Here is a 16,041-nt window from a genome sequence, read left to right on the forward strand (position 1 = left end):
CTCAGGAGCTGTCTTCTGGACACATGGTTTTTTCCTAGCTTGGAATTTGTCAAGTAGGCTAAGCTCACTGGCCAGTGAACCCTAGGATCCTGACTGACTTGGTCATTCCAGCAATGCCACCATGCCTTGCTTTTGTAAATTAAATGTAACTTTTTTGTGTGTGGTTTTTTGAGACAGGGTTTCTCTGTGTATCTTTGTCTGTCCTGGAACTCACTCCGTACTTCAGGCTGGCCTCAAATTCACGGAGATCCTCCTGCCTCTGCCTCCCGAGTGCTAGGATTAAAGGCGTGTGCTGAATGTAAATATTTAAACATGGGTTCTAGGGCTTGAAATCAAGTCTTCATACTTAAAAGGCAAACACTCTGCTGACTGAGCCATTTTCCTAGCCTCTGAAAAATGTAGCCTCCTTGGTCCTCCTTTTCCTTATTTATAAAATGGGAGTTAATGAAGGAATAATGAAAATGAGAATAGGAACTACCAGTGACCTATCTGGCATTGTCCTAATAGTTGTGAACACATCCTTTTATTTAAATGATAAAATCTCACAAACTAACTAGCAATAACAGTTCTCTTTTTATCATTGAAAAAAAATGAAGCAGAAAGAAATTGCCTAAAGAAATACAAATTGGGAGGCTGGGATTCAATTCACTTAAACCTTTTGAGAACAAGATTGAGGCAATACCAACATACCATAGATGCTTATTTAAGTCACATCCTTTTATTCCTTTTCAAAGAGGAAATGATGAGTACTGTTTTTGAGAAACATCAACTGGAGACCATTATAGACATTATATAGTTTCAGATCTGTAACGAGACACTAATGACAGCTGTACTCCATTTTCCGTCCACATCTGCTATGTATACATTCCTTTTCTGATTCTGCCATCGAATCCTTTGCTATCTCCATGTTTTCCTGGATACTAACTACCCTTGTCCTATTACACACCAGGCATAGAAAATCATCATCAATAACAACAACAAACCAGCACTGTGACTTCCACTGTGTTCCAGCTCGTGGTTTCTCAACACTAGTTCCTTATGATTCTACATGCTGTCTCCAAACTTTAAATGTCTGGAATCCAACATAACTGTAACAGACGTGGGGAGTAGAGGAAGCCCTGAGTGAGTGACTTACTGCATACATGTGCATTGTTCATATGGACACAGTCTTAACTAAGACCAAGGCTTTGAACCATGGGGAGTGGAAAGGCCATTCCCCACAAGAGCCAAGTGGGATAACAAACTCTTCCTTGGGGATCCAAGTGAGTAACTGATGTATGAAAACTAGCAACTTCCTCCTGCCTAGTATTTACAGCCCCAGACGGCTCATCTATAGAGAACTATGGAAACCTGCCAACCCCACCTGCTGTGTGTACCTAATACACACTGAGCTTCTCTGTTGCCAAGAGTAGTAGGTGCCACTTTATCAAAATGAATACACATCTACCTGCTCCCAGTCTTCCTGTTTCTTCTGTCTGTCTGTCTGTCTGTCTGTCTGTCTGTCTGTCTGTATTTTCTTCCTTCTTTTGCTGCCCCTGTCCAGGGTACCAGGGCCCACGCTCCATGGGACAAGGTGAACTGCTACAGTTCTGTATGTCAGACACTGGCCTGTCTACTCCCTGAATTTTCATAAGAGCATTGGGAGGACATGCTGTCAGAATCTCTATTACTTCCACTTCAAAGAAGAAACTGGAACTATGAGCATTAAACAATTTGCCTACAAGCCCATATTCAGTATGTAGCAGAGTCTAGAGCTCAACCCAAGTCCAAATAACACTGAAGTTTCAGGCTTGTAAAGACTGTCTCTTAATTTGTAGATGGTAAAACTTAATCCAGAATGGGGCTCTATGTGCCCAGTCATAGCAGTAATTTACTCGGGATTCTAGGCCGGAAGCATCGAGAAGCCAACACCATCTGAACAAGTTCAGTCCTCGTCTAAGAAGTTCCTGTGTTCACCCTGTACTCTACCATCACAACCCACCATGTTGTGTCAATAAATACTGTTGTTGGTAAAATATTGTCCGATGTCCTCTGGGTCATTGTATAAGGTCAAGTAACTTACATAAGTTCCATCTGATTCATTACTGCTTCTAAGACGTATAAAACGTCAAGATTAAGTTCCTTGAACCCAAAAGAAAAGAAGCCTGTGGCAGACCAGAGAAGCAATGGTATTTTAAACGCTAATCTTCTAGCTACTTGCAAAAATATGATAAGCATCTTGATTATACTGTCACAGAAGGTAAAACTCCTTTTATCAGGAGGCTGTAGCTTTTGCAGTGGGTGGCGGATTAACCATGAGAGCTACACTGAAGGTTAGTTAGGGCAAAGGAATAGAGAAGGATGCCATTATGCGGATACCACACTGAATGGTTCTGAATTATTCTAGCCATGCAAATTTAGTTCAGTTGCTGAGTAACCTCAGGGCACAAGAACCTTCTCTGAGCACTAGAAACACATCTAATTAGGGGATCCCAGAAATGGAGTCAATAATTACCACACAGGAAAGCATTTAAAGTGTCACAGGAGAAGAATAAAAAAAAGTTAGTTATTGGATAGAAAAGGTTAAAAAAAATCTGACATGAGTGTTGGAAAATATGGCTAGGAAAACGTGCCTAAGGGAAAGTGCAGCTATTACAGTCGCCTGACTGCAGAACTCAAAGGAGAGAGTACGTAGCCCAGAGCATCTTGTTTGCCTTGCCGGGATAAAGAGGAGTAATTGTAAGTGAAATCATACATGTTGGTGTCAGGAAACAGTAGAAGACCGCAGCTTGTGTGCAGTGAGGAGTGCTCCAAGGGGTCAGATGAGGTGACGGCAGCGCAGCAGTGGATGTCAGGGTCTGATGTCCCAGTCTGGATAAAGGTGATGCCAAGTTGTGGAAGAGAGTGTCAGTCAGGATGTAAGCAAGGAAGCGCGATGAAAAATATCTATTGATTGCACACAGGATGGACTTCACTTATTTCTGAAGACAGGAATTGTTTTAGTAGGAAACCTCTTAGTGGTTGGTTATGATTTTTTTTTTCTCTTAAGAAGGCTCCTATTTAGAAGCAGGTAACTTAAAGTCATGGAAGAGCCACAGTAGTTGTATGAATTATCATATAATATTTACATATAATATTTACATAGCTCTCTGAGTGCACCCTCTGCAACATCCCACACTCCTTGAACTCCAGCGGCCCATGTCATACTCACTCCAACCCCAGGGAATTGGTATCTGCTGTTCCCTTTGTCCCACGCAATATGTCCACCCACCCGGGGTCTCTGATCAGAGAACTCTCTTCTCCTCTAAACCTTCTCCAAACAAGCCAGGTAGTAGTGGCACACCATCCCATGCGTGCTATGCTTTTTATTTATGTTCTCTCCAGCACACACCAATATCTAAACATGTCTAATTCACATATATGTGTTCTTCCTGCTTCTTTTCTATTTGACAGAACAGAGAGCTTCTCAACACTCATTGGCAGGACTCTGGAGATAGACCCTAACACACAGTGTGCTCAAAAACTGTTTCTTTGAACTCTGTAGTGCCATTGGGAGGATTAAATTACAGAATGGACAGAAACAACCGGGTTAGTTTCTCCTGCATGATATTTCTAGGGTCTAGAACTTCATCCGAATGTAGCAGAGACTCCATATTTGGTACTGGCTTAAGTTTTCATCCCAGGAAGTTCTAGGTGGTAGAATATTCAGGGAGAGGTTTTGCAAAGTATTGTGTTCATCAAGGTCTAGGATTGGCAACAGGAAAAAAATTGTTTGCCTGGGTTCTATGGGCACTGTTTTAGAAAAACTAAGAATGATGGGAAAATGGATACCACCCCAGACCCACAAGCCCAGTTGTTTAGGCTTTAGCTCCCAAGCAGGGCCCTTCTAGTATGTGGGCTGAAATGAACAGATATGGGAAATTCAGAATTACCAAACTCCTTGAATCCTTTATGCAATGGGACTCTGAAAACTTCCGTATGAAAGGATTCTGACCTGAAAACCTGATTATTGTCCCATTCTCTACATTCTATATCAGAAAGTTGAAGTCCTGAGAGTTGAGGAGTTGGAACTAGTCACTTCTCACTCTGCCCCAGTTTGTGGGAGTCTTTCTTTTGCCATGTACTCAGAAAAGATGGGACTGAGATTTTTTTAAGACATAATCTGTCCAGAAGGGAGCTGGACAGGCTCCAAGGTAGTTTATTAAATCAAAAATTTATATTATTATATTAGAAAGGAGGTACATGCTTAATAATTTCAACCCAGGACATGAGCATATGTCATGCTTGTACTGCTGTGAAAGGCTCCCTATCGTTCTCTGAACTGTATCCCCACACTCTGGCCACAGGTTGACCATGTCAGAGAGATCTTTCCCCATACTTGAGGCCTTAAGAAAGATGACAGGCAGGCGGGCAGGTAGAGTCAAACTACTTAGGAGCCCTGGACTTGGGATTTATTTTAAAGAGAACTGATATTGAAGAGAGAACATTTCCAGATCCAGTTGACAGGAGCTTTTAGGGAATGGCCTGTCTCTGAGGGATAAACAGAAGCCCCACAGCACTGGCAGACATGGATTGACTGGCATTTTATTGCATAATCAAAACTCGCTTATTTCTTTCAGGACTTACGATTTGCTTTAATGCATACTTTATTTAAACATGTACAGATGAAGTTATATAAACATGTGTAACATGTCAGGATCTTATCAATAAATATAATTAATCAGTTAAAAAAAACCTGGGCAAATCCCTGTGTTTTCCAAGAGCATATTCTTGGAAACTGCATCAAAAAGAATCTAACATAAAACCAAGGATGCTTCCCGTGGAAACAAGGTTATAGTCAGGACTCTTGATGCCTTAAAAACAGTAGCTTCAAATAAATGACAGGTATAACCAGCAAGCTCATGAAACCAAAGGTAACACAGTCATTGGAACTTGCCCCCTCTAACACTGTAAGAGCTGAGCTTCGGGTTCTCTACTACAGTACTTGCTGGACTCAGTGCAACTATAAACTGTACAAGTGGTCCCATTCATAACTACACTTGGAAAAATGTAAACAAAATTAAGATAATCAGATTACAAATGGAGTTACGCTGTAATCAATAGCAGCTTACACAGACTAGCATGTCAGGAAATGGAAAAGTTTATCCTGGTTCAGTAACTTAGTGACCCTTTATGTAACATTCTTCTCAGCTGGTCATTCATAGATTGGATCACGTTTAATCTTTCATATGTATATATATATATATATATATATATAATTTATATGTATCATATAATTTATAAAGTGGGAATTAATTTTATGGATGGGCAATTTTTTCTTCAGAGATTTTTATATGAAAAACAGATGTATGAACTTAGCTCATGAGACTATGAAGTTACATATAAAATTAGAATAATCATTCTTAGCAAAATTTTCCCATAGTCTTCCTCTCTATTCACCTCTTTGAGACTAAGGAAGTCCCTTTAAATGGAGTGTGTTGGGCAGCGTGGAGTGACTGAATGAGGAGGGGTAGATTGGGGCATGTTGGTACCCAAAGGTTGTTCTTGGGTTTTGTTTCCAATACAGTTCATTCTAAACTGATCAAATTTCTTAGTGAAAAAACATGCTCAGCTTATGAGACATCAAGCACATCTATAATAATTCAAAATACTCATAATAATAACAATCATACAGACTATCATTTCATGGTGTTTACAGAATGTTTCCATACATATTATTTATCTCCAAATCAGCTGTTATGAAGTAAGCAAAAGATACTCTGAGGTCCAAATCATCCAATTTCCAGTCCCATATACTCAGAATGTCAGTCATTGACTGCGTGCTACTTTCTCACCTCTATGGTCATGGAAGGGGTGGGTATATGGCCAGCCAAGATAAGTTGTTTGCATCTCATACTTGGTATTAGAAACAAATCAACTTCAAAATGATGCTTGCCCCCAAATGAATGTCGAGCCTAGTGATGGCAAGGAAGCAAGGACCCACAAATACAAAGCAGACTGGTGCAGTTACAAAGTCAATGTGCGAGTTAAAGCTTTAACTCTCTTCATGGTTGACAAGAAGGGGCCTCCAGTCAGGACCACTCCATTGGATCAGTCTTAACGTGAACCATCTCAACATGCAATATTTCTTAGCACAGAACACTTTTTTTTTCTCAGCAGCATCTGGGAGTTTTCTCTCAGGGTCTACCTCCTTTAATAAGGCATGGTTTGTGCTCAAGAAAACTAAGTATTCACATAACAGAGAATCTTTTTGGCATTTGAATGGATTTTTGGCAATCTTCTCTTCCTCATTCCAGAGTCTCATTCCTCCCAAATTCAGTTTTAGAACTAAAGTCATCACTGACAGGAATAGTAAATGTCCCTTCATGAGCAGCTCCAAAGAAGAGTGCAGTAAACAGTCCTGAGGAGGAATCAAACCACAGCCAAGACGAAAGCTAAAGAAAGCATCACTTGGCTCTGAGAAGTGGCACTTTCCTCACTGAGACCTTTGCTCTGGGGTAGTTGTGACAAACTGTGGACTTGGTTGGGAGTGAAAGACACTGGGTTAACTGTAAGGGTATGGCTGACCAAGTCAAAAGTCTAGAAGGGCCAAATCAGGAGGAGGGCAGTTCCTTTGAAACAAAGTCAAAAGGTAGGCAGGCCATGAGTTTTCGAGGTAGCTGATGGCTGGCAATAGCAGCATCCTGTTGTCCTAGAAATGGAAAGAAATCTTCAGGACGCCTCTACTCCAAGCTTCATTTGGCAATGTAGAAAGTTAGTGTTATAGAGGAAAAGATGATAGTTCATGGTCTCTCAGAATTTTAGAAGCAGAGCCGAGGCTGGCGTCTGGGTTCTCTGACTTGGAGTCAGGTATCGTTTTCTCTTTCCTAACACTTCTGGATTCTGAACTTCTCTGTCTAACAGATAGCAAGGGTAACATGGCCCCACAGTGTGAACTTCCATCTGTTCTGTTCACTGTAAACAATGAAGCCATACTCAAAAGTTCCAAGTTGCTGCTGTGGGCTTTGCCACAAACTCATTGAAAAGATGCCCGCATCTCTTAATAGACACCCATAATGCCACCAGCCCTACCTAAGACTCTTTAGGTGTTCCTATCCTAGCTGACAGGAAAGGAAATTTCTCAGATGAGATAGATCTGGTCCTGGTGCTGGGGAAAATCATCTTTGACTTCCCTGCAGGGTTCATGCAGAGACTGTTGTTCACTGACAGATCTCGATTCTGTGTCTCCAGCGGCAAATGAACGAAGACTGGCCTAAACGGAACACTGACATTGAACACAGAAAGAAAGAAAGTGGAGCTCAGTGTGCCTACACCTAGACACAAGAAAGAAAGTGTACAAGTGCCCAGCACAAAGGAAGGCAAAGAAAAGATAGTGGAGATTTTGATCACAGCTATGGTAGATGTGACCAGGCAAGAGATGTGGCCAAGACAGGCACATATTTTGACAGTATCTGTGAGAAGACACCTCAAAGAAGGTTTATTTAGAAACTGAAAATCAAACACAGTGAATGCTTACAAGACAGACTGGAAACAGCAAGGGGACTAGGCCGTGGACTTCAGAGACCATCAAACAAGAGGGCAGACTCCAGGAAGAGGAAACGTTGAGAAGTGAAAAACAAACAAGGAAGCCCTTCTCTCCCCTGACTCCCTCACACACCACCTGCTGCAATCCTGGCGGGAAAGTCCAGGGCGCGTTGCTGCATGCTGATGGAAAGCCTTGGAGAACAGAGTGCCAGGAACAGCCACATACACATGGGTAGCAGCTTAGGACTGGCCTCTTTTCGAGCCACAGCTGTCTTCTAGGTCACTGTCCCAGGGGCCTAAGTATCACTGGACTGAGCAGCCACCAAAGGAGAAGTTGCTGTTAGGTGGCACCGACTCTCCCACTGGCCACCACCTTCCACTGCATCCCTGGAGGGGGAGAAGATTACAAAGGCTCAAGCACTGGAATGTGTCAAGGGACTGTGAATAAACTCACCATGCAGGTGCCCTTCACGGGCCATGCACATGGCTTCTAACTTAGCCTCTAAGCTGAGAGTCCCCCGTAACAAAACAGCCAATAATTATTTCTGAACAGCTTTGCCTATTTAGGAGTTCATTAATGTTTGACCCAAATTTCACCCTCCCCAAATTTATTCCCAGCGGGATTATTCTACATTCCAGGCCCACCCAAACTCCCTCATCTCCCCTGATGGGATATCTCAAGTCTTTTCTTCCCCAAGCCAATAGATTATTGTATGTTACACCTTCCATATCATCCCACGTAATGAGCACTGTCTTATGAAAACTAAATATTGTGATGATCTCTCTCAGAGTAAGGCACTTGAAAAGAGCCCAGCTCTTCATACACAGCAAACGTGACATAGGCTGTGCCCTTTACTTAAGTGGAGATACCCAATCGATCTCTTTCCTGGCAATGCTAATGTGTTATTGATTGATAATGAGTTTGTTATCAACAAAAACTCATGTTTGCTATTCTTATGCCTTTCATTTCTTTCTCTTCCCTTATTGCTCTAGCTAGTGCTTTAAGTGCTTTGTTGAAAAGAGGTGGGGACAGCAAAAGCCCTCTCTTGTTCCTGTCTTCAATGGGTTAGCTTTGGGTTTTTTTTCCCATTAGGCTCACATTGGCTATGTGTTCTTCATATACACATTTTATTATGTTGAGGTATATTTTCTCCAGTCTAACCCTCTCTAGGACTTTTATCATGGAGGCATGTTAGATTTTTGTCAAAGTTCTTTTCTGCGTCTAAGGAGATGATTGAGTGATTTTTGTCTTTAAGTCCATGTATAGGATTGCATTTATTAATTTATATATAGTAAATCATAGCTGCATCTCTAGGATGAATCCATCTTGATTGTAGTGAAAATCTTTTTGATATATGCCAGCATTTGGTTTGCAAATATTTTTATTGAGAGTTTTTGCATCCATGTTCATCAGGAATATTGGTTTATATATTTTGGAATTATAGCAGTAACTGAAAACATTTGGAAGTATTTCCTTTGTTTCTACTTTTTTTTTTAATTTGAGAGCTATTAGTTGTAGTTCTTTATTGAAAGTCTGGCAGAATTCTGCCTTGAATACGTCAGGATCTGCTCTTTTTAAGGTGAAAGTTTGCATTACTGATTTTTAATCTCCTTATTTGTTATGATACTGTTTAAATTGTTGCGAATTTCTTGATTTAACTTCCGTGGTGGGTAAATATAGACATTTATCCATTTCTTTTATGATTTCTAACTTAATGGAGTGTAAGCTTCCAAAATATTACCTTATAATGTCCTAAATTTCTTTGGCATCTAGTGTAATGTCTATCTCTATTTCTGCTAATTTGGGCCATGTCATCTCTTCCTTCTTTTGGTTAATTGTCAATTTGGCTTATCTTTTCAGAGAACCAGGTCTTAGATTTGTTCATTCCTCACATTGGTCTGTTTGCTTCTATTATATTAATTTCTGTTCTGTTTTTAATTTTTCTTCCCATTTAGGGTATTTGGGTTTGGTTTATTCTTATTTTTCCAGATTTTTGCATTGCATTAGTTCTCTTTCTGCCTTTATAATGAGGGCATTCAGAGCTTATATAGCCCTTTTAGGGCATGTGTCTAATGTGTTTTGCTGTGCTTTGATTTCACTTTCATTTGTTCCCAAGAATTTTTAAATTTCCATCTTAATTTTTTCATTGTCCCCTTCATCATTCAGTGGTGTGTTATTTAATCTCCACAAGCTTATGCAATTTCTAGAGATTTTTTTCTTTGAATTTTAGCTTTATTGCATCATGGTCATATGGGTTACACAGTGTTACTTCAATTTTTCTATATTTGTTGAGATTTGTTTTGTGTTTCAATTAATTTGTACATTTCTCTGTTAATTTTTGTCCATTTGCTCTAGAAAAATTGGCTTATAGAAATCACCCATCATTACTGTGTTGTGGTTAATCTTTACCTTGACAGTAGAATGCTTTTTATGAAATTGAGTGTGTCGGAGTTTGCTGTATATATGTGTAATATTTGAATGTCTTCTTGGTTTATATAGTTTGTCTCTTTGGATTAATTTTATGTTATTAGATGTAATACATTATTGTGAATTTGAGGCAAAACAGAAAATTTGTCTCAGTTAAACTTCATATTCTGGGCTTATTAACCATTTTGTCACTCGAGTGCATGCTATACAAATTTCAGTGTTTCAAATGATTTTGGATACCTACCTGCTAAGCCATGTTTCAAATGTCTTCTAAGAGCATAGATGACCTGTAGTGGTCACTACCTAGATATTTCAGTTCTGCCTTTTTGGTTTTCAGTCAAGGGAAAAACACTCAGGCGGGCAGAATGAAGTATACTAGCTCACCATGCTACAAACACATAAGGCTCAACGTGCTTAAGCATGGGCTCATCCTGTACAGCTTTGCCTGATGATCTGTTAAATGTCTCACCAAGCAACTCTTCTGTCCCATGGGAAGATGATCTCATCTTGCATGAGTTACTTTTAGTCATTTGTATAATGAAGTTCATAAAATTCCAGTAAAGCCCACTTTTAAGATGCAACTTTGCAATTTCTAGGGTTTGGCTTTAGTTTTTCTTGAAGAACTGGGGTACTGCTCACTGATGTCTAAGCTTCCCTATTTCACCTGTGCTGCAGAAGGGCCATTTGGAGCTAGCCTTCTGGTCGATGAGAGTTTGTATACTTTGCTCAGATTCAGTTCAGGCTTTTCAGTAACTCTAGACAGCAACTTGTCCCAAAATGTTTGCTATTTTTTCAATGAGAGTTTACTCTTATTGTAGCAGAATATGCAATATTTCCTCCATAAATAGTGAGATAAAAGTGTTTCTGGGATTTCCACTTTCTCTGAACATACTTTGGATTTAGATTTGTTCTTGGTTTTATGTTCTTTCTTCTAAAATTTTCAAATGTCATTAACTCTCTGGATAACTCAACATGTACCCTCAAATCATCACACTATCCGATATCTTCATTTATCACATACGTTGAAGTAGCTATGAAGAGTTAGAGAAAGGTTTGAATAGAAGGGAGAAGAGAAAGAAAGGACTGCTAATATGCCATTGCTTAAGTCTTCATAATGGCCAAGCCTCTTGTTACATCCATAGAAGATGTAACAGTCCCCTCTCAGCAATAGCAAAGGCAGTACAGGACTTTAGAATAAAAGGGTGATGTGGTGACATCATTGGCCTGGAAGAGCCTCAGCATATGTTATTATACCAGTACAATTAACAGTTAATACTTTAGTGTGATTGGCCTAAAAGTTTTGATTCAAGATAAAAGTTTCTGAGAGATTCAACCACACTAGAAGAGACCGACATTTGGTGCAAAAGGCAACATTGAATGTGCATGGCTTTACCATCCCAGGAGCCCCTCTGCTGCCAGCTCACTGTTCTACCCCAGCAGGAGCAGCAGGAGAGTGTAATAAGAAGAACAATAAGCAGAAGACAGGGAGTTCTAGCGTGGTGTTAGTCTACAGGAGTGTGTACCCAACTGCACAGTTCTATTCCTGCACCTCATCCCCTCCCCCCATTTGTTAAGTGAGTGGGAGGAGAATAATCCATAAGATCCTTTGTCGTTCTGACATTCTGATTCCGTGAGTAGCGGTGATGGTGGGTGACAGACACAGGCCTTTTGATTGGGTGGCAGTTGTGTGGGGGACTGTTCTGCAAAGCTGTGGGTAATTGCTTCACATTTGGCTTTTAATATCCTATTGTTAGTATCTGAGACTTTATATTCCACGTAGAAAGAAGAGGTTTTGCTGGAAACACAGGGAGGGCAATTTCTGCATTTGTGTCAAAGAATGGAAAAGCCCTCAGTTTCTGAGCTGTGAAATCACACTCGAAAGCTGTTAAGTAGAACGGTGTGGGGTAGGGTTCAAAATGTAGTGAGACCATAACTGACTCTATTCAACCACAGATTTGATTAAAAAAAAACACTGACCAAGCTATGCAAAATCCTTGACACAAAACATCATTAAAAATGACGTTTTCTCCAACAATCCAGCAGGTAAGTTTAAAAATGCAAGGTTTTGCTTTATAAATTTTGTGAAATACTTTAAAATTGATGGCACATTTCTCCACATTTAATCTTCAACACAAATCTATGAGGATGGAATGAAGAGAATACCATTCTCATTTGATAGGAAGAGGGAAATGTAATGTAGATACGGATTGATTATTGATTGATTGAAGGTGTGGCGGTTGGATGAGACATTCCCTAAAGGCTCGCGTGTTTGAATGCTTGCTCTCCAGTTGGTGGCTGTTTGTGGAGGATGACAAGGTGCACAGTTGTTGAGGAAGTATATCACTGGACATAGCTTTGAGATTTCAAAAGACTTAGCGCCAGTTCAAGTTACCTCTCTATACTTCCCCTCTGTGGATCAGGATGTGAGCTCTCAGCAGCTGCTCCGGTGCCATGCCTGCCTGCCTGTTGCTGTTTCCCCTGCCTTGGTGGTGAGGGAGCCTTATCCCAGCAGAGGATGGTTTGAATAAAATGGATCTCACAAACTAATATGTTTGAATAACAGTTTTCCAGTTGGTGGCTGTTCAGAGAGGATTAGAAGGTGTGTTCTTGATGGAGAAGTTTGCCACTGGGGGTGGACTTTGAAGTTACAAAAGACACCGTTCTTAATTAGCTCTTTCAGCTGCTTTTGGATCAAGAAGTGAACTTTCTTTCAGCTGTTGTTCCAGCTCCATGCCTGCTGCCTGCTCCCTACCGTGATGGTGAAGGAATCTTTCTATCCCTTCCTGGATCCAGAAACCCTTCCTTTTATAGCTTGTCTTGGTCATGGTGTTTCTTTACATGAACATAAAATTAACTAACAGAGGTAGTTAACAGTGGCTCCCATGCCAGAAATTGAGACCTCTTCCCAATTCTGCTTCTCAGGCTCCTTCCCAAGATAGAGTTCTCTCTATTGGGAAATACTGGGTCATTTTTTGGAGGAAACAGTTTTGCAGTGAAGTTTGAAATCAACAGTTAATCAACAGACTTTTAGTATGCATGCCTTGTAAAAGAAGAGGAGAAGAAGAGTAAAGGAGAAACGCGACACCATTTCAGCCATCTCTCCCAGAGGCCTCCAGACTCTCTGTATGATGATTGTACATCATGTACCTGCCACAGATAGAGTCCAAGCTTTCACACAAGTCCTCCCTCAGTAGAGGGCAGGGTTTAGGTGAGAAGAGAAGAAATCTGCACTTAAAAAATTGTTTGCAACTGATGTCTATGTACACAGGAGTATGAGGGTCTTTGGACAAGTGAGTACCAAACTTTTCCATTAATACCCGAGAGGAAACATAAGAGTGAAGGTATGCAGCAGCCAATGGTGCTGTCAAACAGAGCAGAATGGAAGCAATGACGTGAGATACAACATATCCCTCTATAACGAGATGAAAGGGGACATTTAATCATTCCTTGACAAGGATGACAGAAAGGTTTGGTGACCAAATCATCCAGAGGGAAAGCAAAACATTGTAAGGAAATGTACAAAAACAATGATAATGAAAACCCACCTAATTTCCTATTGTCTCCCTCTATGTGACCCTCCCCCACAAAGGGTCCCTTTCTATTTTCCTGGCTTCTTTGTATATGTCAGCTATATGATCAAATCTAAAAATTCAGAGCTTGGATTTACAAATAAGAAAGAACATGGAGCATCTGAATTTCAGGGTCTGGGTTACCTCACTCGGTAACCCAGTTCCATCCATTTACATTCAAATTTCATGATTTCATTTCTCTTTATGGCTGGACAGAATTTCATTGTGCATATTGTGCCACATTTAGGTTGTTTCCATTTCCTAGCTATTGTGAATAGAGAGCCAATGGACATGGCGCAGCAAGTATCGACAGGATGACATTGGTTCCTTTGAGCATACAGAAAGGAGTGGTATTACCAGGTGATACGGGAGATCCACATGGAGCTTTTTGAGAATTCTCCATAATGATTTCCATAGTGGCTGTGCCAGTGTGTAAACCCACAAAGCAGTAAACAAGGGCTCTCTCCTTTCCCTGCAGGCTCATTAGCATTTGTTGTCAATTGATGTTTTTAAAAGTTTGATCTTACTAAAGGGGTAATAGGAACAATGGGGAACTTCAGCTGGGGAGTTTGGGGTAAGCAAAGTATTAGGAGAGTGGGAAGAAGCAGAAATAAATAGCATTAAATGTTCTTGAAAAAATCATAGAGAAACATTCTTTTATAAACTTACATACATCGTGTGTGTGTGTGTGTGTGTGTGTGTGTGTGTGTGTGTGTGTGTGTGTACTTGAGCGAATGGGATGATAATGCTCCTCTTAAGAGTTACACACCATCTCACGAAAACATGCCCGGTGCCAGGCTTGGGAACACAGTGTCTGGTTGAGATGGAGCAATGTACCTACAGGGCAGATACCTTCAGATCTTAGGCCAGAGCGTTCTCTACTGTAGCTACAGTAGATTTTGGGTTGCTTTCAGAAAGGACTCTCGAGATCTGTTTGTATGGCTCTGAATACCTACCCCTGTGGTCTCTGAACAAAATATATTCCAAGGAGCTCTGAAGTACTCCACCAAGCAAAGACCTATATCAGGGCTCTGACATGACAAGCATGAGACCATGTCAAGCATGGTTGGTTTTGACTTCAGTGCACGTCTTTCCCTTCTCAATGTGAAAAGGTGGCTGAAAAAAAATCCAGTTGTCCTGCAAGATATTTTTTTAACCATTGTCCACCAAGATTTATAGATAGCAAAGGAATTAGAAATCTGAGTCTTTGGGCAGGTCAGATATGCCTGTGCGTGTTGGTTTTGTTTTGTTTTGCTGAACCATTTCTAATAGAAGAAAATCTAAATGTATCTAGAAGAACATACCTTTAAAGAGATTTGTAGTAAAAAGATCCCTTATTTGCTGTCTTTATTATTGTATTAGATAAATTGTGGATGCCTCACAGAATCATCGAGGAGCTCTATCACACTGATATTTTTTTTTTTTTGGCAAAGGAATGTGGTCTACTAACTAGGCCCAGGTATAACTGGAGAGCCTCATCAAGCCAGCATCACAAAGTTTTCACTGTCAACCAAGGGACTCCTAAACCCCTAGACAGTGTTCATGAGAAGCAATACAGGTGGGTGAAGATGTAAAAGGAGCACAAAGAACACTTAAGATCCTGGGATAAGCTGAGCTTCCATGAGAAAGGAGAAGAATAGGGAAGAGAGACCACAGGAAAAAGCAATTGATTATTGTTCAGAGATCAGGGACTGGGATCAGGGAAGTATAGAGAGCTAACTGTAGTATAAAGGGGTGCTTGTTGGTTCCCAGCTGCTCAGCCCCGAAATAGTTTTCTTTATTCATTAACCAATAAAAGCAACACATAGACAAAAGGTCCTCCCACACCAGCTAATATTGGAACGGTACCTAGAGGAGAAACGAATGTTATGCCAGGGAAGAAACTGAGACAACATTCAAGGTAACCCGAGGGGTCCAGTGGCAGGAACATTCATTGCTTATCTAGAGAAAGCCCACCCATCTTGACCATCACCACATGAAGAACATGACTGCAGAGGGGGAAATGAGCAAGAAAACGAGACCGGGTCGGGCCCAGGTTGACATACTCTTCAACATCAGCTCACTGCAAATCACGTTACACTGTTTAAGCTTATTCTAGCACAACCCAATCCAGCTGGCATTTTCAGCTTAAATCCCACATGCCCGAGTGACATCCTCACAGATGATAATATGTGAAATGGAGTCTCTATTCAGGCTATACTATACAGTGGTCCAAAAGAAAAACAAGAAGCAGAAAACACATATGGTTTACTGTGCTATCAAGGGAAAAATCTCTGAAAATCACTTAAACATGTGCTGAGATTTGAGTTCAAGCATTTTGGAAAGTTGTGGAAATACTGGACTGACTACAGGGGCTGCCCAGGATGGTATGAATAATTTGTATGCAGTTCTGTGTGTGCCATCCAGAGGCAGGACTTTGACCATCAAAAAGAAGTGAGAGATTATTAACATCCTATACAGTCTTGTCTGGAAGGTGTCTTCTCTGTGTGCATTTGTGCTGAATTTTCCCTGTGGAACATTGTCTTTTCTCTCTCAGTAAAT

The 16,041-nt window shown here is 40.6% G+C and overlaps 1 protein-coding gene across 2 annotated transcripts in view; it reads right to left on the bottom strand.

The window, feature by feature from the left end:
- Positions 1–16,041, bottom strand: part of Htr4 (5-hydroxytryptamine receptor 4) — a 167,474-nt gene that overhangs the window by 28,821 nt on the left and 122,612 nt on the right. The window contains exon 7 of one of the 2 annotated variants that reach the window (XM_075968499.1): positions 7,090–7,890. The exons of the other annotated variant lie outside the window; for it this stretch is intronic. Coding sequence (XP_075824614.1) covers positions 7,800–7,890 — 91 coding nt within the window. The 3' untranslated portion in view covers positions 7,090–7,799. Of the gene's footprint in view, positions 1–7,089; positions 7,891–16,041 lie in introns of those variants that run through there. 2 annotated transcript variants of the gene reach the window in all.

This window comes from Microtus pennsylvanicus, chromosome 4 (genome assembly GCF_037038515.1).
Source record: "Microtus pennsylvanicus isolate mMicPen1 chromosome 4, mMicPen1.hap1, whole genome shotgun sequence".
Taxonomy (NCBI): domain Eukaryota; kingdom Metazoa; phylum Chordata; class Mammalia; order Rodentia; family Cricetidae; genus Microtus; species Microtus pennsylvanicus.